General features: G+C 47.7%; 1 protein-coding gene across 1 annotated transcript; it reads left to right on the plus strand.

Annotated features, from left to right (window-relative positions):
* The first annotated feature begins 1,185 nt into the window (after positions 1–1,185).
* LOC120999002 (CD2-associated protein-like) lies at positions 1,186–25,071 on the plus strand. Its single transcript, XM_040429878.1, has 7 exons — positions 1,186–1,383; positions 1,683–1,770; positions 8,076–8,170; positions 8,712–8,810; positions 22,324–22,360; positions 23,697–23,759; positions 24,908–25,071. The coding sequence occupies exons 3-7, from the start codon at positions 8,084–8,086 to the stop codon at positions 25,069–25,071; spliced, it is 450 nt and encodes a 149-aa protein (XP_040285812.1). The 5' UTR covers positions 1,186–1,383; positions 1,683–1,770; positions 8,076–8,083.
* Positions 25,072–25,514: the final 443 nt, after the last annotated feature.

Here is a 25,514-nt window from a genome sequence, read left to right on the forward strand (position 1 = left end):
AATTATTGGCGCACAGTGCCCTAAAATAACCAGCGGGGCTCAAGAGGCAGCTGCCTTGGGCCCCCCAGGAGAAACTGGGCCCAGGGCAGCTGCCCCTTTTGCCCCACCTTAAAGACGGCCCTGGCCGGGTCGGAACAGGAAGCGCACAGCGCTTCCTTCTCTGCAGACACAGCGCTCGGTGAGCGCTGTGTCTGCAGCGATCGTGAAGGCAGGGACACCTGGGCACTGTCCCTGCCTTGTCTTAGGGTTGCCCTGCTGTCACTGACAGCGGGCAACCCGATCAGCAGCTGCACGATTAGCGTGCAGCTGCTATTTCTGACAGGACGTTTTAAAACGTGCTGTCAGAAATAGACGTCCACCCATAGGACGTTTATATCCTATGGGCGGACGTGAGGCGGTTAAAAACCAGCCATCATCCTGTGGCAGAGCATGCTGGGGGTCGTAGTTTCCCAACAGCCAAGAAGACACATGTAAATTGAGATCGCCATCTTGCAGAGCATTGCTATATAACTCCTGCCATCTGTCAAAAAAGAGAACTGAATACAAGCAAGAGACGGACGTGCACGACACGTTATCAAGATCTCTGCTTGCAGTCATTGATTTGGACCTTTCATGTATGGTAATTCCACAGGATGAAAAATCCATCCTGGTCGTGGTGGTGATCACAGAGGTGCGCTGCTCGTTACAGTTCTCATGTAATAGACCATGCCTCTGTGTGGAGCTGTAGGTATGAAGGGTGTATCCTACCTTTTACGCGGTTCCCATAGAAGTGAATGGAAAGAGCCGCACACATGCAGCCGTGTCTTCAGTTATTCTGCACCTGGATGTGTCGACTGCCTCACTAGACAAGCCGGGGATCCCGATCTTCACATCGGGTCAGGTTACCAGAGGTGGGACCCGATTCAGGGAGAGATACCATACATGTCTAAGGGTCCTTTTTTACAAGACGCAGTTACAGCCCTGAATGATTGGCGATCAGTGATGCACAAGTCGATCAGCACTCATTTAACGGGTCTGTTCCTGCTTAGGACTCTTTTTGGTTCCACGTGAAAGCTGCGATGTCCCGACCAACATGCTTTGCTGCCTAATGGCTTAATAATCTGCATGTGTAAAAGGGCCCTTAGTTTGGAGTGCCCCTTTAAAGGCTCTTGATATTCATGTGTCGTTTTTTTTTTTTTTCCAGCAGAACCTGCAGCTGCCTCTGTCGCCTCCCCTGCATCTCCCATCATTTCTCCAGCCGTTAACCCCGAAGTGCCTCCTCTGTCTGTGGCACAGCCAAAGAAAGTCATGGGAGTCGGTTTTGGAGACATTTTCAAAGAAGGCTCTGTGAAGCTTAAAACGCGGATACCCAACCCTGAACCCGACGTGAAAAAGCCTGAGAAGGTAAATGGGCTGAATGCGGTATGCAGTACCCGTATGTCAGGGGAGACGCGGCCTGCTATCACATGTCCGTAGTCCAGCGGACGGAGGGCGTTATCTCTCCTCCAGCATCGAGTCCTCTTTGGCATTCTGCTTTTAATGAATGATTGCAAGGAAAATATTGGGGGGGAAAAGGCAAAAATCTGTTCTAAAATCTTGTTTCGCCCCCCTCCCCCCACGCTGCTCTCTCCCAGCTTCTGTGATGGATTGTCGATTGGGACCATTCTGATAGGTTTTCAGTTTTTGGCTTTACTCTTTTTCAGCCGTCACCTACTCCAACGCCACCGACAAAAGTAGCTCGCACTTTAAGTTCAGAGCCCTCCAGGACAGAAACAGACAGCAGACCTAAAGGTAGGTTTATATCTCTGTGTGATATATGGGTTGTAGGTGTCTGTATCAGACATCTGGACCGGCGGAGAATTGGTAACTATTGCTTTGAGGTTGAGCTAAAGCCCTTCTTTCTTGGCAAGGGGATAGCTGCATGTGGGGTGGCCCAAAATATTATATGCCTTGCCTCTCTCCAGCAAGATGACGTATTTACCTGTTAAATGGCCCATCTCGCATTTTGGGGTCATATCACTAGGATATGCCACCAAGGTCTGACAGGTGCAGGTCCCACCTCTGGGACCCCCACTTATCTCTAGAACAAGGCCTCCAACGTGAAGGAGGATGCACCACACAAGCTCAGTCACCTCTCCATTTACCAGCGCTCAACTATTTTCGACACTCCCCTAGAAGTGAATGGAGGGTGGGTGCGCTTGTGCTGTGAGCACTTTTTCACATTGGGGGCCTTCTTCTAGAGAGAACTGCAAATCCTAGGGATATGCCACCAAATGGGCCAAGCCCTTTAAATCCCCCATTGTTCTTAGTGGCGCCGAGGGGGTTAAGTGAAGGCGCCTAGGACTGGGGAGACGGAGACAAAAGGGTTAAAGTGAGCGCAGCTAGCAGGGTTTGAGTAAGTGCAAGAGGCAAGGGGTGGTGTAGCTCCCCATACACTTGGGCCGGCTATTTACATATTAGGTATCTCACTATGCTGCCTCCCCCGTTTACTGATTGGTGGGGATAAGTGGTAGGCGCCGCATGGTTAAAAGAGGGGGCTTGGCAGGGCTCTGCCTCTTCCTCTACGGCTACAGCAGGCAGCTCCGTCAGCAGGTATGGCCACAGAGGATCAGCTTATGGCAGCTCTTGCTGCTCATTTACAGAAAGAGGGCCCGGCTTTCCTTGCTCGCATGTTTGCGGGCATACAAGCGCCTAAGCCACCTATCCCCCCGCCCGCCCCTGGTGCAGTGCTAGCGGAGCAGCCGGGTGGCAGGCGGCCCACCAGGAATACCCGCCCACCCGCCCGACTTAGTCCCTCTAGTACCCCTGTACCTCGCCGCACTAGGAGCCGGCGGCAGCTGCAGCGCAGGGATCCTCTGGTGTCCAGGGTTTGGAGGACTCCTGCGCTTCGGCCTACACGGCCGCAGGCCACGCCCACTAATCCTCAACTTCCGGTGCCGCGGGAACAGCAGCCCCAGTTCCCGCCGGCAGTGTCTCAGCCCCTCCTTCCTTCTCCCACTGCACACCTCACCATGGGCAATAGGCAGAGTGAGCGCTCCTCGGCTGAGGAGAATGCGATTATATCGCATGCTCCTGCTCCCATTGTAGTAGAACAGTTAGGTGATGGGGCGATTAATGCTATGATGGCAGCACCTTCACCAGAAATGCAGCCCATGCCTCTGAGTATACCCCCTCAAGGCCTTACAATACAGCCGCCTGTTACTGGCGCTCCTACCCCACTGCCACTGCTGCAGGCAAACCCCCCCCCCCCCCCTTTCCTATCACATCTATGACAGTTAATAATGAACTGATGTCCATGTCAGCTACCGCTCTTGTACAGGAGCCGGCCCCACGCTACTCTTCACAGCATAGATCACCTGCAGTGTCGCACGACCGCCGAGAAAGGCGCAGGTCGGGTTCTCACCGTTGCCGCCGTTCCCGCCATGCATCCAGAGCCCATAGCCGTAGCAGCCGTTCGACACGGTCCAGATCGGCAAGATGGAGGTCGCCTTCATCGTCTGACGTGAGCTCCTGCGGCTCGGATTCCGGCAGGTCACATGTTAGAAGTATGCGGGCCCCCAGACACCAGTCAAGAAGGCCTTCCCGCGTGGCGGAGCCTGCCAGCGCGGTTCCAACAGCTGCTCCTCAGGCGAGTTCTGTCACTCCTACACCTCAGAATCCAGCTACCGGTGAGTACAATTTTACTGGGGCATGGGGCGGGGATACAGCAGCCAAAGGTTTGGTCCCAGCGCTTAGGGCATTATTAGCACAATTAGACCCCGCTGCTCAGCCCTCCACTGTTCCTCTGTCCAACAAATCCATGATCATAAGAAATCCATATTTTGCGGCTTAACGCCGTTGGGAGCTCATTTAGATGAGGACACCAAAAATAAAATATGGTCCAACCAGTATATTGACATATGGTCGTTGTTTCTGTGGATCAACATACGGTGGATAAAGAAAGGCGCCCCAATGCTGAGCGTTTTATAGATCGCAGACCAAAAGTTGCGCGTACCATAGGTAATTGGATACAAGCATTTGCGGTTTTAGGTTATACAATGGCTCAGCGTCGCCCAGAACTATCGGCGGACCTTTTTGTCTACATGGACTCTATCTATAGCGCGTTTAAGGCGCACGGCGGCTCCGCTTGGTGGCGTTACGACAAAGAGTTCCGCCGAAGGTTAGCCTTGCAACCAGATATAGGTTGGGGGGTTAAGGCAGCAGATCTATGGCTCCGCCTTATGATGTCACAGAAAACGCAACCCTTTCCTCCGGCGGCCACTGCTCCCTCAGCAAATGCATATGGTGCAGTGGCCGTGCTCAGGCCAGGGGCCTGCTGGTTATATAACGAGGGACATTGTAAATTTTTTGCCCTATGCAAATACAAACATGAATGTTCCGTCTGTGGAGGCTCACATGCTGCTATCCGATGCCAGCGCCAGCTCTCAGTACATAAAGCCCAAGCTGCTGCCGGAGGGAAAGACCCCGGTGAGCGTGCACGCGATGTCCCCGTGGCTAGACCAATACCCCAATGAGCAGGCGGCCGCTCAACTGCGTTCCGGTTTCACGTCAGGTTTTTTCATTCCGTTTTATTTTTCCTCCCTGCCTACTATTGCTGATAATTTGAAATCTGCAAAGGATAACCCAGAAGAACTAAGAAGCAAAGTAGGTAAAGAAGTCGTTTTAGGGCGTATAGTAGGACCGTTTAAGTTCCCTCCGTTCAAAAACATACGCATATCCCCTTTAGGCCTTATACCTAAAAAAGAGGCAGGTTCATTCAGATTGATCCATCATTTGTCCTTTCCAAAGGGCTCATCTGTGAATGATGGCATATCCAAGGAGGAATCTTCGGTGTCCTATGTGTCATTTGATAGGGCAGTAGCTCTAGTTAGCCGTGCGGGAAAGGGCGCATTGTTGGCTAAATCTGACATTGAAGCAGCTTTCCGTTTACTCCCCGTGCATCCTGATTGTTATCATCTATTGGGATGCATGGTGGACGATGCCTATTATTATGACACATGCCTACCGATGGGTTGCTCTATATCATGCCATTATTTTGAATTGTTCAGTACCTTTTTGGAATGGGTTATACGTTTTGAAACATCCTCACAGAATGTTATTCATTATTTGGATGATTTTCTATTCGTTTCCCCTGGCAATTCGAGACAGTGTCAATTCCTCCTGGATACATTCCGTTTTTATATGGCTCGTTTTGGGGTTCCCCTCTCTGAGGATAAAACGGTTGGTCCGGCGACAATCATCACGTTCTTGGGTATTGAAATTGATACCAATTTGATGGTTTTTCGCCTTCCAAGCGACAAATTGCAAAAATTATCGGCCTTGATATTGGGTTGCATGTCGGTAAAATCAGTGACACTACGACAAATGCAGGAGCTACTAGGATTATTGGTATTTGCTTGTCGCATCATGCCGATGGCTCGGGTTTTTTCTCGTAGACTATCACTGTCCACCTGCGGGGTAAAAAAGCCTTCTCACCACATCCGGTTGACCAAGCAGCTGAAATTGGATTTGCAGGTCTGGAATTCCTTTTTATGTCAGTATAATGGTCACACTTGTTATCAATCCAAGGAAGTTGCATCTCCGGATTTGTCACTATTTACGGACGCTGCTGGGTCCACCGGTTTTGGTGCAATATTAGGCCAGGAGTGGTGCGCCGCACCATGGCCTGACGCGTGGCGATTACGGGGCCTCTGCACCAACATCACTCTACTGGAGCTGTTTCCGATTATTGTAGCTATCAACATATGGGGCTCCTGTTCCTGAAACAGGCGTGTATTTTTTTACACGGACAACATGGCGGTGGTCTGCTGTATTAACTCATTAACCTCTTCTTCCCTTCCAGTTCTATCGCTACTCCGTCACTTGGTCCTCCGATGTCTAGAATTCAATGTCTGGTTTCAAGCTCGGCATGTGCCAGGCGTAAACAACCCTATAGCTGACGCTCTCTCCCGTTTTCGTTGGCAGGAATTCAGGTCCCTGTTGCCGGGGGCAGCCAGAGATGGGATCCCGTGCCCGACAACGCTTTGGGATTTGCCGATCAACGACTGATGAGTATGGTGCAAGCTTCAGTGGCACCAGCCACATGGTCAGCGCATGGTAAGGCGTGGGCAGAATGGAGGGCGGTGGCAGAGAATTTGGCAAATGTAATATTGCCAGAGGCATGTTTACAGGTGACCATTTCTTATATTTTGTCTATGAGAGCCAAAGGAGTTAGTGCTTTAGTTGCGCAGCGAAGATTATGGGGAGTTTCGTTTTACCTTAAAATGCAAGGTTGGCAGGACGTGACGCAGCATTTCTTAATTAGACAAGCTATTAAGGGTTGGCGTAAAGAGCATGTGCGCCGCGAATGCCGCCGCCCGGTTTCATTTGCTTTGTTAGTAACCATGTTCCAATTACTGCCTTCCATTTGTTCGTCCCCGTTTGAGGTGAGTTTATTTAGGGCTGCTTTTTTCTTAGCCTTTTTTGCGGCCCTCCGTATTGGAGAGCTAGTTTCCCCTTCCAGTATCCGTTCAGGAGGTCTGTCAGCTACAGATGTTTTCATCAGCGACTCGGCATTAAGGGTCTTCATCAGACGCTCCAAAACGGATGATTTTGGAAAGGGGGCCTGGCTTCCATTGCATAAAATTGGCGGCCCAGCTTGTCCACATGCGGCTGTAGCCCAGTTCGTATCTATGCAACCTGTGGGAGCTACCTTCCTGATACATGATGACGGCACCCCTCTTACTCGTTTTCAATTTAGATCCATATTTCACCGTTGCCTCAATTTTCTGCACTAACCAGTTTCAGAATTTGGCACGCACTCCTTCAGAATTGGGGCAGCCACCGAGGCGGCTCGCGCTGGGTTGCCAGAGGCTGAGGTTCAGAGGATTGGCCGTTGGAAATCTGACTGCTTTGCTTCCTATGTTCGACCTCATTTATTGATTTGATTTTCTTTTAGATGCAGCCCAGATTACGGTATGTTTCATTGGACATTCATACATCTTCTGGGCAGGACAGAGAGCGGAAAGTCGTCCAGGTGGCTGATGCCTTGGCTTCCGGAATATTCAAGCACGCTGGCGAGGTGTCCGTGGATTATGTTGGTCGCAGGTTCTCCCGGAGGCGGTGGAATGCAGCCATCTAGTGCGATCCCCGGTGATATTAGTAATACATGCTGGTGGAAATGACCTGTGTCTGCTAAAGATAGCAGAATTGATTACATTGATAAGAGCTGATTTAGAGAGACTTCCTTCTTTCTTTCAAGAGGCGATTATCGTGTGGTCAGAAATAATTCCCCGGGTTACTTGGCAAGGGGCTAGGGATGCCACGGCCATAGAGAGGGCCAGACGCACGGTCAATAACCGCATTTCACGTTTTATACGATCCAGAGCAGGGGTAGTGGTACGCCATCGCCAGTTAGAGGGCGATAACGGGCGTTTGATGCGGCCTGACGGTGTCCACTTAAATGACATAGGTTTAGATATTTTCTTGTCTGGATTACAGGATGGAATTGAGCAGGCCCAGTTCTTGTTGGGTGGGGGTCGGTGCGCCGTGTAGGAATACACTGGCCCCTCCGTGGAGGTCGGTGATAAATGAAAAATGGAGAAGAAGGCGGACTTGCCCACAGAGGGAGTCTGTGGGGCATACTGCTTCTGGAGACTCCAAATTTGTTGATGTTGGTTTTGAGTATAAAATAAAAGTTGGTTTGATAAAGAGATGAGTAATAAAGCTGTGACCGACTCTTACCCAACAAAAGAAGGTTGTCATGTCTTTATTCCTAGCTGCTAGGTGATAAAAGGGTTAACGGCTTCATTCTCCACAGTCCTCGGCCACAAATCCAGTGCTCCCTGTTTACTAGGCTGAAGCTTTGGTACATGGGACGGCTGCAGCCAGTTCGACCTCATGGGATGGGAGTTTTGTTTTTTATTTGTCTGGAATATTCTTTACATTTCATATACTTCTTAGAAGCTTATAGTTGTTTGAAAATCTATAACCTGTAAGAATCTCTTGGCAATTTTCTACACAATGGACACTTAATTTTGTTTTATTAGAAATTCATGGTTTGTCGGATTATATGGTTATTATTTACTTCTGCTCCCAATTATTTCACATCCTAACAGCCAAATAGATGTGTCGGGCGCTGTACAACTACGATGCGACCAATGATGATGAGCTTAGTTTTAAAGATGGTGACATCCTCCACCTAATAAGTAAGGTAAGTTTTTGACTTTGGTTTAAACATCAAAAGGTTTCACTTGTCCAGTAGATAGGCGAAAGATGCTGTCAACTGGAATACTGGTCTGTGCAAGAATGAGAGGGTGGGGGGGGGGTGTTAGCAAACTACCCCCACTTAGCCATACCTGGAAGAGGAACCTTACTTACCTGCTTCCTGGCACTGGCTCCCTGCTCCTGCATCGCCTGGCTCCCTCGCCGGAAACATGCAGTAAATCACTGGCCGTGGCGGTGACCGGATCCTCTTGCATCTTGTGACCATTTGTCATGACGTAAGTGGAGGCGGTCACCGCCGCGGGCAGTAATTGGCTGCAGGTGGCCTCAAACCAGTTGCTCACAGCGTGGGAGCCCAGCGGAGCTTTGCAGGATGGGGAGCAGGTAGGTAAGCTTCTCTTTACAGGTCCAGCCATGGGGGGGGGTTGCCTAAATTCTTGCCCAACCCCTTTAAGGATGTGTTATGCGCCGCTATATTTCACTATTATGAAATCCATATTTACCCTCTTATTTTCATGCCGTGTTCTCAGGACACAGGAGATCCGGGCTGGTGGAGAGGTGAGCTCAACGGAAAGGAAGGAGTTTTTCCTGACAACTTTGCTGCTATAATCCAAGATTCTGAAAAGGAAGTAAGTGGAACACGAGTAACTTTAGATCAACGGCTTTTATAAAAAAAAAATATATATATATATATATATATATATATACTTTGTAAAAAAAAAAAAAAAAAAACTACTGATTTTTGCTTTGTGTCGCCATATTCTGTGCTCCATAAGTTTTTAGTTATTTTTTCCCCCCCTATATATATTTTACATCTTCGGAGCTGAATGAGGTCTCTTTTTGCATGGTGATCTGTACTTTTTATAATCATACCATTTTGGAGTGTGTATGCCTTTTTGATTACTCTATGAATTTTTTTAGGGGGTGGTGAAGTGACAAAACAAGGTACTACGGTGACTTAGGAATTAAATGTCTATGATCGGCATTATCCCCGATCACAGACATTAGCCTCGGGTGTTTGCTGCGGGAAACAGCAGAAACCCAGCTGCTGCTTTAACCCCCTTATCGCATAAAGCCGTACATGTATGGCATTATACACTCCTGCGGTGAGCCCGCTCCATACACTGCAGCTGCCGGTTGTATTATATAGCAGGCACCCCGCCGTAATGACAGGGAAAGGCTATCGTGCCAAACCCCGTCATTTCACCCCTCAGATGCCGTGATCAACAGCTATGTCCATTGGAATGTGGGGAGGAAAAATGAAAATAGGCCTGTTTTTTTAGGGGGTTAAAGACCCGAATTTCATTGTACATGCATGGCGGAGATCGGAAGGGGGTTAACAATAGTCCGTCTGGCAAGCAAGATATATACTGCATGTGTGCAATCTATTACATTATACGATGTGTCATGGGTTCACTACATCATTACAAGTGTCGTGCCCCATGAGTCAACATAACCCTACAGAGAGGAAGAGCAAATAGCCACAAGGTGTTAAAGCTGTAATCTAGTCACACGGCAGTGGGGGGGGCATCCGGGGATAGAAGTAATAAATGGTACAGTACATACATTAGAGATGTCAGAAGAAAGTACATGATTCACATAAAGTGCCGCTGCTGCCGCCTACCGCAGACATAAGAGGCACAGATATTTTTTCTACCTTTTTGTATTTGTACCTCCTTTTTTGTCATATTGGTAATAGTGGGGCAGATTTACTAATCCTATAGATGATGTAAACTCAAGACTGTCTAGACCTGCACTAGATTAACGCAGGGGCCTAGGCAGGATGATGGATGTGGTGCAGAGATAGACACTTGTGTAACGTCAGACTAACTTTTGGGTTAGAGAAATTTTTCCGTGGAATTATGGCGCATGTTAGGTCTTTCCCCTTTCCCACAAGGTCACACCCCATTCTGGTAAATTCCTCCCCTTCTCCAGAATAGGCGTAAATAATGTATCTAAATCTACATGCGCCAAATTGTGCCACATTTTGGTGCAAATTATGCCAAAATTTAGTGGGCCAGTATGTTGTGTATTTCAGTAGACACAGCTCTGACCATCCGCACTTGTTTTTCTGTTTTACACAATAACAGCATATTTAAAAAAAAATATATATATCATGTTTTAGTGTCTCGATAGTCTGAGCCCCATATTTTTTTTTTTTTATGTTTTGGGAGATTGTCTTAGGTAGGGTATCATTTTTGCGGGATGAGATGACGGTTTGATAGGCACTATTTTAGGGTGCATATGACTTTTTAATCGCTTGCTATGACACTTTTTGTGATGTAAGGTGACAAAAATGGCTTTTTTTACAAAATTTTTTACCGGGTTCACGGTAAGGGATTAATATGTTGTGGCTTGGTGGACCCGGTTATTACATTAGCAGTTGCAGGCTCTAGTCATACGTCTTTTGATTGTGTGTCAGTACCATGGGTTGACCAGTAGAGGGAGACATCTGAAATAGCTCAAATATTGTAGATTGTAAGCCCTCACGGGCAGGGCCCTCTCTCCTTCTGCACCAGTTTGTAACTCTTCTTGTTCGTGCTTAGTGCACTTGTCTGTATTATGTATGTGCACCGCTTATCATATGTACAGCGCTATGGAATGAATGGCGCTTTAATAATAATATGGGAGGCCTGTAAGGCATTCATAAGGGGGTTGTATATCCAGTGGGTTAGTCGGCATAAAACAAAATCTAAATCAGTTGTGGAGACAGAAATTCAGTTTGTCGAGTCTTCTACCCATGAGAATGAGACTTTGTGGTTGGCAGCGCAGGTAGCCTTAAAGGAACATTTACTGCATACCGCTGACAATAGACACTTCTTTCTCAGGCAGAAGTACTTTGAGGCTGGGGAGGGCTTTGGCAGGTTGCTAGCTAGAATAGTACGGGCGCAAGATGGACCTTCCAGAGTGCGGGCTATTCAGAATGCTGAAGGTTCATTGGTCACTGCTGATATTGATATACTGTAAGTGTTTCACTCTTAATACAAGCCTCTATAGAAGTCCAAATTGTCAAGGAGCCCAGAAGACCTAGCGCACTATCTCGCTGGCATCTCTGTCCCCAAGCTCTTGAGGGAGCATGTGATCTATCTGGACCAGCCTCTTAGATTGGAAGAACTGGAGTTGGCGCTTCAGTCGTGCCCAAATGAAAAGGCCCATGGGGTGGACGGCTTACCGGCGGAGCTCTTTAAGAAGTGTAGTACTGTCTTACTACCTCAGCTCTTGGAAGTATTTATAGAGGCCTTTCAGAGGGGGAGATGGTCTGATTTATTGAGGGAGGCAATAGTCGTGGTCTTGCCGAAACCAGGAAAAGACCTGTCTCGTCCTGAATCATACAGACCTATTTCCTTACTGACCTCTGACGTTAAAATGTAACTGTCATTCTTTTATTTTATTTTATTTTTGTAATGTATAGAAATAGCTCTAAAATGGCCCATTCGATAGCATTGAATGGCAATATCTATGAGAAGTGTTGAGGGCTGTGGGCTTTGGGGATAATTTTATTTCTTGGGTCCAGTTGCTATATCAAAGCCCTGTGGTGCGCAAGGTTGTCCCCTCTCTCCCCTTCTCTTTGCTATAGCAATTGAACCTCTTGCAGGTCTATTGAGGTCTTCCAGACAGATTGTGGGGTTTCCGGCGGGCATTAGTGAAGAACGGGTCTCATTATATGCAGACAACATGCTAATATACGGTATGTTGGGGATTTAAAGGAGTTGCTCAGTCCCATAATGTCCCTTATACATGATTTCGGTGATAGATCGGGTCTCCGTATAAACTGTGTTAAATCCCTAGTTTTTCCCTTCTGTTCACCCGGGTGCAAGTTACTAAGAGCTTTAAATATCTAGGTATTACAGTCTCCTCTGATATCAGCCACTATGTAAAAGATACCATTGAACCGCTGCTAAAAAGTAGGATGGATAAAATGAATGCACGGTGTAAGCTGCCACTAACCGTGGCTGGTAGGAGTAATCTCATTTAAAATGATATTGATGCAGAAGCTCATGTATTTTCTGCACAATTCCCCGGTGTGGATCCCGCAAGAGGATATTTTTTTTAAATACGGGGCCTGTTTAGAAGCTTGATCTGGCGCAAAAAAATCTTCTAGGATAAACAGAGGGGGAAGGACCTGGGGGGAAGGGGGGGTTCTGCGAGGCTTTACTTCATCGCCTCGCAGATGCAACACCTAGGGTGTTGGGGACAGGCTCCTGAAGGAGGCTTGTCAGCAAAATTTGTGTCCGACATTATAAAGTGTAGATCCCCTCTAGTCGTATTGGAACAGGGGGGCCTCCCCGCTCATGTTGCGGGAAGGCCTACAATTCACATAATTAGTAGGGTTTGGCGCAAGTGCTGGGAGCTAACGGGTTTCACCCAGGCTACATCGTTCTGGAAAAACCCTCAGTTGCCGGAGATATTCCGCCGGGAAGGGTTCTCCCCGTGGGAGAAGAAGGGAGTAACATGTAGTGTACGGGGACTGTAATACCCGTCACTACCAAAGTGTCACTTGGTGTGCTGTCGTCCCTCCTTAGTTATGGAGAAGTTGGTATATGTCAGTTTTATAAAATGTCATGTAATGCAATGCTATGTGTTTCCCTGTTACTATGACACTTGCATGTACAGGCTTGCAGGGGTGTCATTCCAGCTTCTAGTCGCTAGAGGGAGCTAGAGAGCCCTAGTTTATATAAGGCCAGACAAGGAAGTAAAAGTCAGTCTAGACCACAGCTCAGAAGTTTCTAGAGCCTGAGGAAGTGTCCAGAAGTTGAGAGAGACAGAGAAGCAAAGATCAGGAAAGCCAGAGGTACTCAGAAAGACAGAGGAGGTACTTATAAAAGACATAGCCAAGGATATAAAGCCAGAATTAGGTTAATGGGCCTTGGTGAAGAATTGCTGTATTCCAGGATCAGACAGAATTAGAGTGCAAGCTCCTGTGCTGCAAGTCCTGTGTTCAACCCTCTGTAATTACCTTGCTATAACTGAATTGCCTGCATCGACCGAATTGCAAAATCGACTGTATGCTTAGGAACTGCATTTCCAATATTGTCTCTGCTTGCAAAACTACTAAAGTTGGAGTTCTGTTTTAAGACTACGTTTCCTCAATTTATTCCTGCATCCGCAAACGGCGTGCCACCGTTTACTTGGCACTGGCGTCACAAACTATTTCTACCTATACCTGCCCTTGCAGAGAGTCAGCTGTACCAGGTTAGTGTATATTGCACTACATCACCCAGAAACACCTATTGCACACAACTTGAGTACGCTGCACTTCTCTTTTGGCGTTCCACGAACAGGATTTGCACGCTTTATAGTGCAAGAAGCGTGAACTTTGTGCCTTATACAGTTGCCTGTGACCAAAGTGACAATTTGCCTGTTTTATTCAAGTGGACTGAAAATCATACCCAAAGTGTACCCAAAACTTCTAAAAAGCGCTGTGCAGTGTTGCGCTACACAGAGGAAGAAAATCGCCGCATTGGAATGTGGTTTTGTGGACTTTTTGCAATCCTGCTTGCTGTCAGTGAATGGACAGCGTTTTGCTAAAGATGGCCACCGGCTGCCTGGAGTAAAGTTTCCCGCGCCGCTGAGGACTTTCGTGGGCGGATCCCTGCAAAGACACAGAGAGTCCCGCCCCTCTTGATCATCGCACCGCCGCGGCCCTGCTTCTCCTGCGTCATCGGGTGCTCAGGACGTCCGGAACCTCGCGAGACTGGACCTGCGCAAGCCCGGCGATACCGGTAAGCACTTGTAACCGGAGGGAAGGGGAGTATACCGGCCTCTTTAGTCGCCAGCGGCCACCTCTCAATAGACTACCATGTCAGAGCCAGGAGTGCCTGAGCAGCCGGCCCCAGGAGAGCTTGCGGCTCCTGATCACCCTACAGCCCCTAGCATGATGCCCTTTACCATGCCCTACTATTTCGGGGCCCCATGGTTCCCCCGCTACAGGGGAGAGACCCATACCCTACGGGACTTTGAAGAAAAGTTGCTGGCACTATTCCGATTATACCCTATAAATGCCGACCAGCAAATGGAAATCATGCTGGCGCAACTGGAGGGGGCTGCCCGCAGGGAAGTGTTATCATGGCCTGCTACTGAGCGGAGTACTCTAGAACAGATCTTCACCCGCCTCAGAGACACTTTTGAAACTAGGACTGCCTCAGAGATAAAGATGCACTTCTTTAGCAAGAGACAGAAGCCCGGTGAGTCCCTCCGTGACTATGCCCTATCACTTCAGGAGGCTTTAGGGGCTGTAATCCAGATAGATCCCAAAGAGGCTGATAACCGGGACCAGACCCTGAGGGAACAATTTATCAACGGGGTGTCTAGTGAACAAATAAGGACCCAGTTAAAGATGCTGTCCGCCCAGCACCCTAACAGTGCCTTTCTGGACTTTAAAGAACTGGCTATAAAAATTCTGGGGTCCACAGTATCTCCTGAGTTGAGCGCCCTATCTGAGTCATCAGCCTGCAAGCCAAAACCGCTTGTCACTAACCAAGCTGAGGCCGGCCAAGCTGTTCAAGTGTCAGCTACTGATACTATTGCCATGCTGACAGAGCAAGTAAATCACCTCACTAAAAGTCTAGAGAAAGTGTGCAGAAAAATAGAGGAATGGGAAAAACCCATAATGACAGAAGAAGAGTTCCTGTCATCTCCTAGGCCGTTCTCACCCCCATACCAAGAGACTCACCCCAGGGATCCTGGGAGGCGTAATAGAGGTCGCAAGAAGCCCGTGTGTACATACTGCAAAAAGCTGGGACACACAGAATCCATGTGCTGGCAGTTAAACGGGCAACCCCTGAGGCTGAGGACCACCCCTCGGGAGGTAGAACACTAGGTCCAGAGGATCCAAATTGGATGCCACGGTATGTAGGATCCCATCCTAAAATCAATATAGAGATCAACGGGGTCCCCTTTGAAGCCCTATTAGATACTGGGTCTCAGGTCACTACTATTCAGCTGCCTGCATTTGAAAAGTTCTGGGACACCAACCAGTTGACCCAACCGCCTGAATCCTGGGTGGAAATTATCGCCAGTAATGGCAAACCAGTAAAGGTTCATGGATACTGGGAACCCACCCTGCAGGTGGGAGAAGTAACCCTGCCTCAACAGGGAGTGATCGTAGTACAGGCCGGTGACAGAGGGGGACATCCTGTCATTCTAGGCACCAATGTCTTCAAAAACTGTTATTCAGAAATACTTGCTGTATTACATCAGACTCTGCCCACAGCTTCCTCTGCATCCAGGAGGGTGATTCAAAAGACTATTACTGTGTTAAGTGCCCAGCAGAGGTTTGCTAATGGGAAAGGAGAAATTTGTACTGCCAGGATCCGGGATATTAAGCCTGTGACTTTGCCTCCTAATTCTCAAACTCTTTTGTGGTGTCGTGCTGTCCTGGGAGTCGAAGGCCGAGATTATCCAGCCCTGGTGGAACCAATCCAGATGGAGGATTATCCTTATGTGAGAGCTGCCAAGTGCCTGGTGAACGTCTCCCAAGGTAAAGTACCTGTCCGTCTGATTAACCTGAGTAATCATCCCGTTGCGCTTACTAAGCATTGCCCTGTTGCCCAGCTGTCCCAGGTGTCCTTCCAAGACATCATTCGTCTTCCAGTGACAGAAAAGCCGCCAGCTGCAGACAACGGATGTTCGCCGGTGACCCAGCCACAAGTGCCCTGGTGGGAAGAGCTCCATGTCGGGGACGAGAATACCCCCCAACGGCAACAAGAAGGGATTATACAGCTTGTCAAAGAGCACCACCAGGCCTTCAGTAAGCATGCCACTGATTATGGAGAGGTGAGTGCCATACAACACACTATACCTACTGGCTCTCATCCTCCTATCAAGGAGAGGTACAGACCTTTACCGCCTACTTCATATCAGACTGTAAAGGAAATGATCCAAGAGATGAAGGACTCCAATGTAATCCGGGACAGCCGTAGTCCGTGGGCTGCACCCCTGGTCCTTGTAAAGAAGAAGGACGGTGGTATCCGTTTCTGTGTGGATTATAGGAAAATTAATCAGATAACCCACAAAGATGCATGCCCACTGCCCCGCATTGAGGAGTCACTAACTGCTCTGGGCTCCTCTGCCTATTTCTCCACATTGGACTTGACCAGTGGCTACTGGCAAGTACCCATGGCCCCTGCAGATAGAGAAAAGACTGCCTTCACTACTCCCATGGGCCTGTTCGAATTCAATTGTATGCCGTTCGGGCTATGTAATGCCCCAGGAACTTTCCAGAGACTAATGGAGCGGTGTTTGGGTCACAAAAACTTCGAAACAGTGCTGCTGTATCTAGATGACGTCATTGTGTACTCAAAAACATATGAAGACCATCTGAAACATTTGGCAGAAGTATTTGAAATCCTTATCAAATATGGCTTGAAAGTAAAGCCATCCAAGTGTCACCTGCTCAAACCTGCAGTAAGATACCTGGGGCATGTAGTAAGCGGAGAGGGAGTGCAACCTGACCCTGATAAATTAGCAGCTGTCCGTAATTGGCCGATTCCTACTACCGTCAAAGAGGTGAGGAGTTTCCTTGGTTTTGCCGGCTACTATCGACGTTTTATCCCCCATTTTGCTCAAATAGCTGATCCTATCCAGGAACTCTTGAGGGGGCAACCCAAGAAAAGCCCTAGAACTCCTGTGCCCATTGAGTGGAATGAGAAAAGAGAGATAGCGTTCCAATTGCTAAAAAAGAAACTGACCGAGCCTCCAGTGTTAGGTTATCCAGATTATAGCAAGCCCTTCCATCTCTATACTGATGCTAGCAAGCGAGGCCTGGGAGCTGTGTTAGCCCAGATCCAAGAGGGAAAAGAGAGCGTGATAGCATATGCAAGCCGCTCCCTGAAAGGAGCTGAGAAAAATGACCAGAATTATAGTTCCTTCAAACTAGAGTTCCTGGCATTAGTGTGGGCGGTGACAGAAAAATTCAAGGATTATCTAGCCGCCACCCCGTTCATTGCATTCACTGACAATAACCCTCTGGCACATCTCAATACAGCTAGATTGGGGGCCTTGGAGCAGAGATGGGCCTCTCGCCTTGCCAACTATAATTTCTCTGTAAAGTATCGTGCTGGACGCACTAATGATAACGCTGATGCTTTATCCAGGCTTCCCACAGAGACGGCTCCTGATGATGTGCGAGATGCTTGGGAAGATGTAGAGATGCCGGCTTTCTATAACAAATTTGCTCAACAGGATCAGGCTCGAGCTACCAATAACAGAGCTGCAGTTCCTTCACCCTCCAGTAGGCCTGATCCTAAAGAAGAAAGGTGGGTGAAACTACAGTCTGAAAGTAGAGTGCTGGGTGAGTTGTTGGACTTCATTACTAGTGGCAGAGCCCCTGAGAGGATTCGGCGGAAGAGTGCAGATCCTGAGCTCATCAAACTGTGGAGACAGCGCCATCAACTCTTCATACAAAAGGGCCTATTGCTACGGAGAAGCCTAGACCCAGTGTCCAACGAGAGAGTGCACCAGATTCTCATACCCCGACGAGATGCAGGTATGGTGTTGGAGATGTACCACAATCAATCCGGTCACTTTGGGGTCCAAAAGACTGAGGCTACTATCCGCCAGCGGTTTTACTGGGTAGGCATGAGAGAAGACATGGAGAAGTGGTGTCGAGAGTGTGTAGCCTGTGCCTTGAAACGAAGTGAGCACCATGATCAGAGGGCACCACTGAGACCCATTGTAAGTACCCGTCCTCTTGAACTTGTCGCCATCGACCATGTAAAACTGGAGCCTAGTCGCTCAGGGTATGCTTATGCCATGACTATTATTGATCATTTCACAAAGTTTGTTGTAGCAGTGCCTGTGAGAGACCAGACAGCCAAGACTACAGCCGAAATGTTCTGGAAGCATTTCCTCCTGCCCTATGGATGTCCAGAAAAGATCCTCACCGATCAAGGACCTGCTTTTGAGTCCCATCTGTTCCATGAACTGTGCCGCTTACACAACTGTAAGAAGATCCGGACAACGGCCTACCATCCTCAAGGTAACGGATTATGTGAAAAAATGAATCAGACCTTGATAGAGATGCTGAGGGCCGTGCCTCCTGAAAACAGAGGAGATTGGCCCAGTCTGTTGCCACAGCTCATGTTCACATACAATCATACCATACATTGTTCCACCGGGTATACCCCTTTTTACTTGATGTTTGGGCGCCAAGGGACATTGCCTGCTGATTATTCATTGGACATACATGTGCCTGATTGCATTAACCCATTACCTAACACCGACTGGGTTGCTGAGCACCAAAGGCGATTAGATGCAGCCAAAGCCATTGTTCAGGAACGTATGGACCTTGCTAGAGACCGACAGCAGAGAGACTATGATCAGGCAGCCTATGCAGAACCCTTGACCATAGGGGCCGTGGTATGGTTAAAGAATAACCGTCGTACCAGCAAATTGGACAGTAAGTGGGAGCGAAGTCCTTATGTTGTCACTGCAATCCCAAATGTTGGAACTCACACTTATGAGATCACCCGGGAAGACAAGGGATCCCAAATTGTACACCGAAACCGGTTGAAACTCTGCCTGACACCAGAACCTAGTGACGAGAGTTCTGGATCTGAATACCCTGTGTCAGAGTCAGCACTACAGCCCGAGGATCCTATGCAGGCTGTTAGTAATCTGAGGTATGACGCTGATCCCATGCATTGGCTTCTGACACCTTGGTTGAACTTGCTGGTGCCTGCTCCGGCACCTACTGTAGCTTCACCTCCAGAAGAGCCGGTTCAAGATGCTCCGGATCCAGTACCCCCTCTCGTGGATATTGTTGTTCCAGTTGTTCCTGTTGTTCCAGTTGTTCCTGTTGTTCCAGTTGTTCCTGACCAAGGTCTCACGGATGGAGACCCTCCTGTTGCTCCTCTCCCTTCTACCTCGTTGCTAAGGGAAGAGGAGACCCCTGTGTTGAGACGGTCTACCCGGATGACCAGGGGACGCCCACCAGTCCGTTTAGGAGACTTTGATTATTCTGGTGGTGTCTCCTCCCAGACAGTTGCCACGGGCAATACCTTACTTGACATTTGTGCGCAAGAATGGACTCCTCCACGTGAGCCCTTGCCTGTGATACACCCACAGGAAACTCTTGGGTAGTTCCGTTATTATACTGTTTTACCGTTTCCTGCTGTTCTATCATGGACTTATTCATTGTCATGGACTATCCTGGTTATAATGTTACGCTGTGCCAGGTCAGCGCCCCAGTTCCATTCATTATCCTGAGAGAAGAGAACGACGCCCCTTGTCACTATCCTTCACCTTTGCCAATTGGACCTGATGTAAATGTAAATGCAGATGAATTACATGTATGTATGCCTGCATGTCTCTATTTTCTATTTCAGGTAGAGATTCCAGTTGGGCGACCCATGATGGAGTCCGAGGTCGTACTTAGCTTAAAGCAGTGGGGTATGTAGTGTACGGGGACTGTAATACCCGTCACTACCAAAGTGTCACTTGGTGTGCTGTCGTCCCTCCTTAGTTATGGAGAAGTTGGTATATGTCAGTTTTATAAAATGTCATGTAATGCAATGCTATGTGTTTCCCTGTTACTATGACACTTGCATGTACAGGCCTGCAGGGGTGTCATTCCAGCTTCTAGTCGCTAGAGGGAGCTAGAGAGCCCTAGTTTATATAAGGCCAGACAAGGAAGTAAAAGTCAGTCTAGACCACAGCTCAGAAGTTTCTAGAGCCTGAGGAAGTGTCCAGAAGTTGAGAGAGACAGAGAAGCAAAGATCAGGAAAGCCAGAGGTACTCAGAAAGACAGAGGAGGTACTTATAAAAGACATAGCCAAGGATATAAAGCCAGAATTAGGTTAATGGGCCTTGGTGAAGATATGCTATATTCCAGGATCAGACAGAATTAGAGTGCAAGCTCCTGTGCTGCAAGTCCTGTGTTCAACCCTCTGTAATTACCTTGCTATAACTGAATTGCCTGCATCGACCGAATTGCAAAATCGACTGTATGCCAAGGAACTGCGATTCCAATATTGTCTCTGCTTGCAAAACTACTAAAGTTGGAGTTCTGTTTTAAGACTACGTTTCCTCAATTTATTCCTGCATCCGCAAACGGCGTGCCACCGTTTACTTGGCACTGGCGTCACGAACTATTTCTACCTATACCTGCCCTTGCAGAGAGTCAGCTGTACCAGGTTAGTGTATATTGCACTACATCACCCAGAAACACCTATTGCACACAACTTGAGTACGCTGCAAACATTCTTATATAAATAAATGACCGTGCTCCAGACAAAAAAAAAATACCTAATTGCCATTGGCTACTGAACTGAAAAATGTAGTCGCCAAATTTAAATACATATGATTATAAGTTAAAAAGACACGGAGGAGATGAGACAGTAGTGAGCCAGCTCTACATACAGCAGACTTCCTGCCAGAACTAGGAAACATATTGAAGACTACAGCAACACATACCTCTTCCATCCATTAACCTCTCCTGTCATGTAGATGATCTCTTTCCTCTTCTCCTTTGTTTGACCCACACCGCCATGACAGATTCTTTCAGCTGCATTTATGCTCTGCAGAGTTTGTTAAAAACATGTTAGATGTCTGATGACAGAGGAGTTTGGCACCACAAAAGGAGTAGAATTCGAGTGTCAGTATACACTCTGCCTATTGCGGCAATACATATATGGGTATTTAACATTATATGTTGTAACCCACTATATTTAGTGCAACAATACCCATTTCTTGCAGGTGACAAACAAGTCAGCGCGGGTTCTTTTTCTTTTTCTCTGCTTTTGATATTAGGTCTCCATCTACTCTGTGTTTTTTTTGGCAATTAACCTTACAGTAGAACCCTGCAGCGACGGGGCCTACGCATATTCCAATTGTGTGGGCTCAATTTCCTTTCTCCCCAATACAGACGGCAGCGCGAGTGTCTATCTTCTGCTTTTTATATGTTAGATGTCTTACATTTTCTATAAGCCTCCCCACATTTTCAACACAACCTCCCTGCCCTGGTTTCCCAACAATGTTATCCTGCTGTCCCTCCCAGCCCTGTGACCCCAGTAGACCGTGTCCCTATGGTGCCTCCAGCAATTATAATGCCCGCGCCTCCCCCCCTCCCCAGTAATAATATTGTCTGCTAAAATGCCCCCAGTAATAATAATAAAACCCTATATTGTGCTTCCAGTAGTAATGCCTGTATAGTGTCCCCTATTATGTCCCTGTAATATAAATGCCCCTACAGTGCCTCCAGCATTAATATCTCCTATTTTCCCCCTGGTAAAAATGCCACTATAGTGCCCCAGGATTAATATGCCCCCCTCCCAGTGCATCCAGTAATGCCCCATATAGTGCCCTCATTAACAAATGCCCTGATAATGCCCACTATAAGGCCTCAGTGTCCCCAGTGCCACTAGTAATGGCCCTTATACTGTCCCCTGTATTAAAAATTCCTCTAGAGTTCCCCAATTATGCTGGCAGTTATCTCTCCCAAGTAAACCCCAGTATTAATGTCCCCCCAAAGTGCCTCTCCATTAGTAATGCTCTCCACTAGTAATGTCCCCCACAGTGCCCTTTCAACAGTAAATCCCCCCCACAGTTCCCTTCCATAGTGCTCCCATTGAGTAATGCCCCAAAGTGCCCCTTCAGTATTATGTCCCCAATGCCCCCTGCAGTGCTATCCTTCCTGTTAGTAAAGGCCCCCAAGTTGGCAGTGAAAAAAAAAAAAACTAATACTCACCTGTATCCCACGTTCTCCAGTGTTCACGATGCAGGCCACAACCTCTTCTGGTCTACGGCCACATCGCTTCACTGTGTCCCGGCACAGGCAGGCGTGATTATGTCATCATGCATGCGCCGGCTGTGATTATGTCATCATGCACGCCTGCGCGGGTATTTACTACCTCACAGGCTTCAGGCCGTCTAAGCCTGAAGCCTTTGAGGGTAATTGGCGGCGTGGCAGAGTACTATAATCTCCAGTGCCCCGCCGCAGTATTGAACTGCAGAGCTGCAGCGGCGGGTCTAGTCGCAAATGGCGACAAGACTAAAGAGTCGACCATTTTGGTCTCCATCTGGAGCACTGAATAATAATAATAATCCAGTATTTGCCCTTGACTAGTGCTTTGACTATTCAGCATCAAGCATTTAAAGCGGTCTTATATACTTGATAATCAAAAGGGATTTTTATTCTTACAGAAGCCAAAGAAGCCCCCGCCACCTACAAAAAGCCCGGGTATGTACTACCTTGTACTTTTGTTTTTAGATGTGCAAATTGTCTAATGATTTGTGTTATGTGAGTGAATAAGAGGCTGCAGTCGGATTCATCACACATGGAGAGCTACGGGGGTATTACTATATGTAATCACATCATTTACCGGGGAGTACCATATGTGCCTACATAACTTACAGTGAGAGGCACAATGGCAGTACTGTCTAAACCTGTCATTTGAATAGAGAGAGAGTGAGGCAGTACTTTGTGTCTGTATCATTACATGGGGAGACATGGAGGCAGTATTGGCTGTACCCTCATTATTACGTGGAGAGATAGAGGCAGTATTTTCTGTTCCTGTATCATTTACATGGACAGGGAGGCAGTACTATCGGCACCTGCATCATTACATGGAGAGACAGGGAGGCAGTACTATCTGAAACTTCATAATTTTTTGGAGAGCCAGGGAGGTAGTGCTATCTGTACCTATATCATTTACATAGGCATAGAGGCAGTACTATCTGTACCAATATCATTATATAGAGAGACAGGGAGGCAGTGTTAGCTGTGCCCACATCATTACATGGAGAGACAGGGAGGCAGTACTATCTGTGCCTATATCCTTTATATGGAGAGACATAGAGGCAGTACTATCTGTACCCATATCATTTACATAGAGAGGCAGGGAGGCATTTCTATCTGTACCTATATAATTTATGCAGGGAGGCAGTACTATCTGTGCCCACATGTTATACAGTGAGAGACAGGGAGGCAGTACTATCTGTGCCCACATGTTATACAGTGAGAGACAGGGAGGCAGTACTATCTGTGCCCACATGTTATACAGTGAGAGACAGGGAGGCAGTACTATCTGTGCCCACATGTTATACAGTGAGACAGGGAGGCAGTACTATCTGTGCCCACATGTTATACAGTGATAGACAGGGATGCAGTACTATCTGTGCCCACATGTTATACAGTGAGAGACAGGGAGGCAGTGTTAGCTGTGCCCACATGTTATACAGTGAGAGACAGGGAGGCAGTGTTAGCTGTGCCCACATGTTATACAGTGAGAGACAGGGAGGCAGTGTTAGCTGTGCCCACATCATTAAATGGAGAGACAGGGAGGCGGTACTATCTGTGCCTAAATAATTTATATACAGGGAGAGACCTGGAGAATTATTCTGCCATTGCAGCCAGTACTGTTTTTGATGATCACTTTGCTTTCTACTGGCTTGTTCCTATGCAGTTGATGCAAAGGCACCACCATTCTGGTACATGGGGAGGGTGTAATATAAAGAAAAATTAATTTAAGGAAATTGCCAGATTTGTCACACTCCTATTCTCATTATCCCGGTAGTGCCAAAGCCGGAGCTTCATCTAGGAGAGAAGAGGTTTACTCCAACAAAACCAGAAGAGAAAGGTGAGTGTGGGGGCGACTGTATAGGAGGCGGAGGTTTGGAGGACGGTAGTTTGCATGGTCACACAAATAATTGATAAAAGTCTTCTCACAGGCGGGGAGCACAGGAGCAGCTCCAGGAGGGGTTACTCATTTCACTGCTTCATGTATTCATTAATCAGTGTTAATTTGGCTTGATCAATTAGGTCAAAACATCTAAGAGTTTTCCATCTGAAATAATTGTTTCTTAATTGAAGGTTTTTCCTTAGCCCTTAAAGGGCTTCTTGGGGAATATTGACATTTTCGCTGTTGCCAGTAGCCTACGTTACTAAGCTGAGGATTTACACTTCTCCCCACTGCTCCGGTCTTCTGTGCTGCCTTCAGTGCATCCTCTTTCCGGTCCCCGCATTGTTTGTATCTGGCGCAGCATGGGCATGGGCGCATGTTTGGCCACAGCCAAAAGTGCCACGTCACTGGCGGCAGTGGAGCATGTGACCATGCTCATGCTGTGCCGGATGTAGACACTGCAGGGACCAGAACGTGGATGCACCGGAGGCGGTACAGAGGAGCAGCTAAGTGTTAATCCTCATCTTAGAGAGGCAGACTGCTTGCAATTGCTAAAATGTCATTATATCCGGAGAACCCGAGCAAGTTTAAAGGGAATTTCTACCTTCTAACACTGTGATGCCTTCAAGTCCAAATTTCAGTTTATAAATTTCTCATTGCGTCTGTATAGCAGTCCAAATCCCCTGCATAACCAAAGCATCCTTGTTACCTGCAGTCACCACTAGAGGGAGCGTACTGCATGATGTTAGACCACGCTCCCTCTAGTGGTGGCTAGCACATTTTAACTCCGTGCAGGAGATCTGGTGCTCTGTATCAGGAAAAACAGATCTGGCCGCTATAATGAAGAGATTACATTCTATGGATAGCTTGGTCATCTAACCCCTTTCAGTACTGTAAGTACAATGGCAATCGATTGACCAGCACAGGTCCTGCTCCCAGCACCCCGGGTATAACTTCTGTTTTTGCCAGGAGAAGCAGAGACCAGCCAGGACGGGTACACGGTAGCATTACCTGGCTCCCATTTAGATAATTGGCCATCCATGTAACACATAGACAGCTGGAATCCTCACTAGAGTCTCTCTAATCTTTCCATCTTATCATTACAGATGAAAAGCCATCTCTGGAACCTAAGCCTTCCAAACCAGCCGCTCCTCAGGTACCTCCCAAGAAGCCCATACTTGTAAACAAGTCAAATAGCCTAGTGAAGCCAGCCACCATCCCACCCAAACGACCAGAAAAGCCAGCTTTCTCCACTCCTCCATCCAAGTAAGTTTCTATGGGTTGTGTGTCTCTCTCGGCCGCAGCCTCCCTATTTAAAAAAACCTAAAACAAAACGGCCCTACGCATCACGAAAAAGGTGTAAAAACAATTTTAATAACCCAGGAAATGAGGGTAGGGCCTACAAAGCACCACACTTCCACATGTCTAGTCATTTAGGACATAAATACTCTGGCCGTTAAGGGGTTAAACAGAGGAGAGATTTGTGCGCTGAGGACATGGCCTGGAGTAGTTTTGCAGGTTGGTGGTAGGTAGTATTCGAGGCTCCTTGAATCCTCTTCTCTCCAGTCACTGGAGCGATATTGATGTCTCGGTGGCATCTTCACTCTTCATTTAATTTGCGATCGACAGACTGAGTGCAATGTGTTCTCATTTAAAATTTCCCTAATGGAGGAGGCCATCCTGCGCAGTCAGTGGAGCGTGTGCATGCTGTGT

Source organism: Bufo bufo, chromosome 4, assembly GCF_905171765.1.
Source record: "Bufo bufo chromosome 4, aBufBuf1.1, whole genome shotgun sequence".
Taxonomy (NCBI): Eukaryota; Metazoa; Chordata; class Amphibia; order Anura; family Bufonidae; genus Bufo; species Bufo bufo.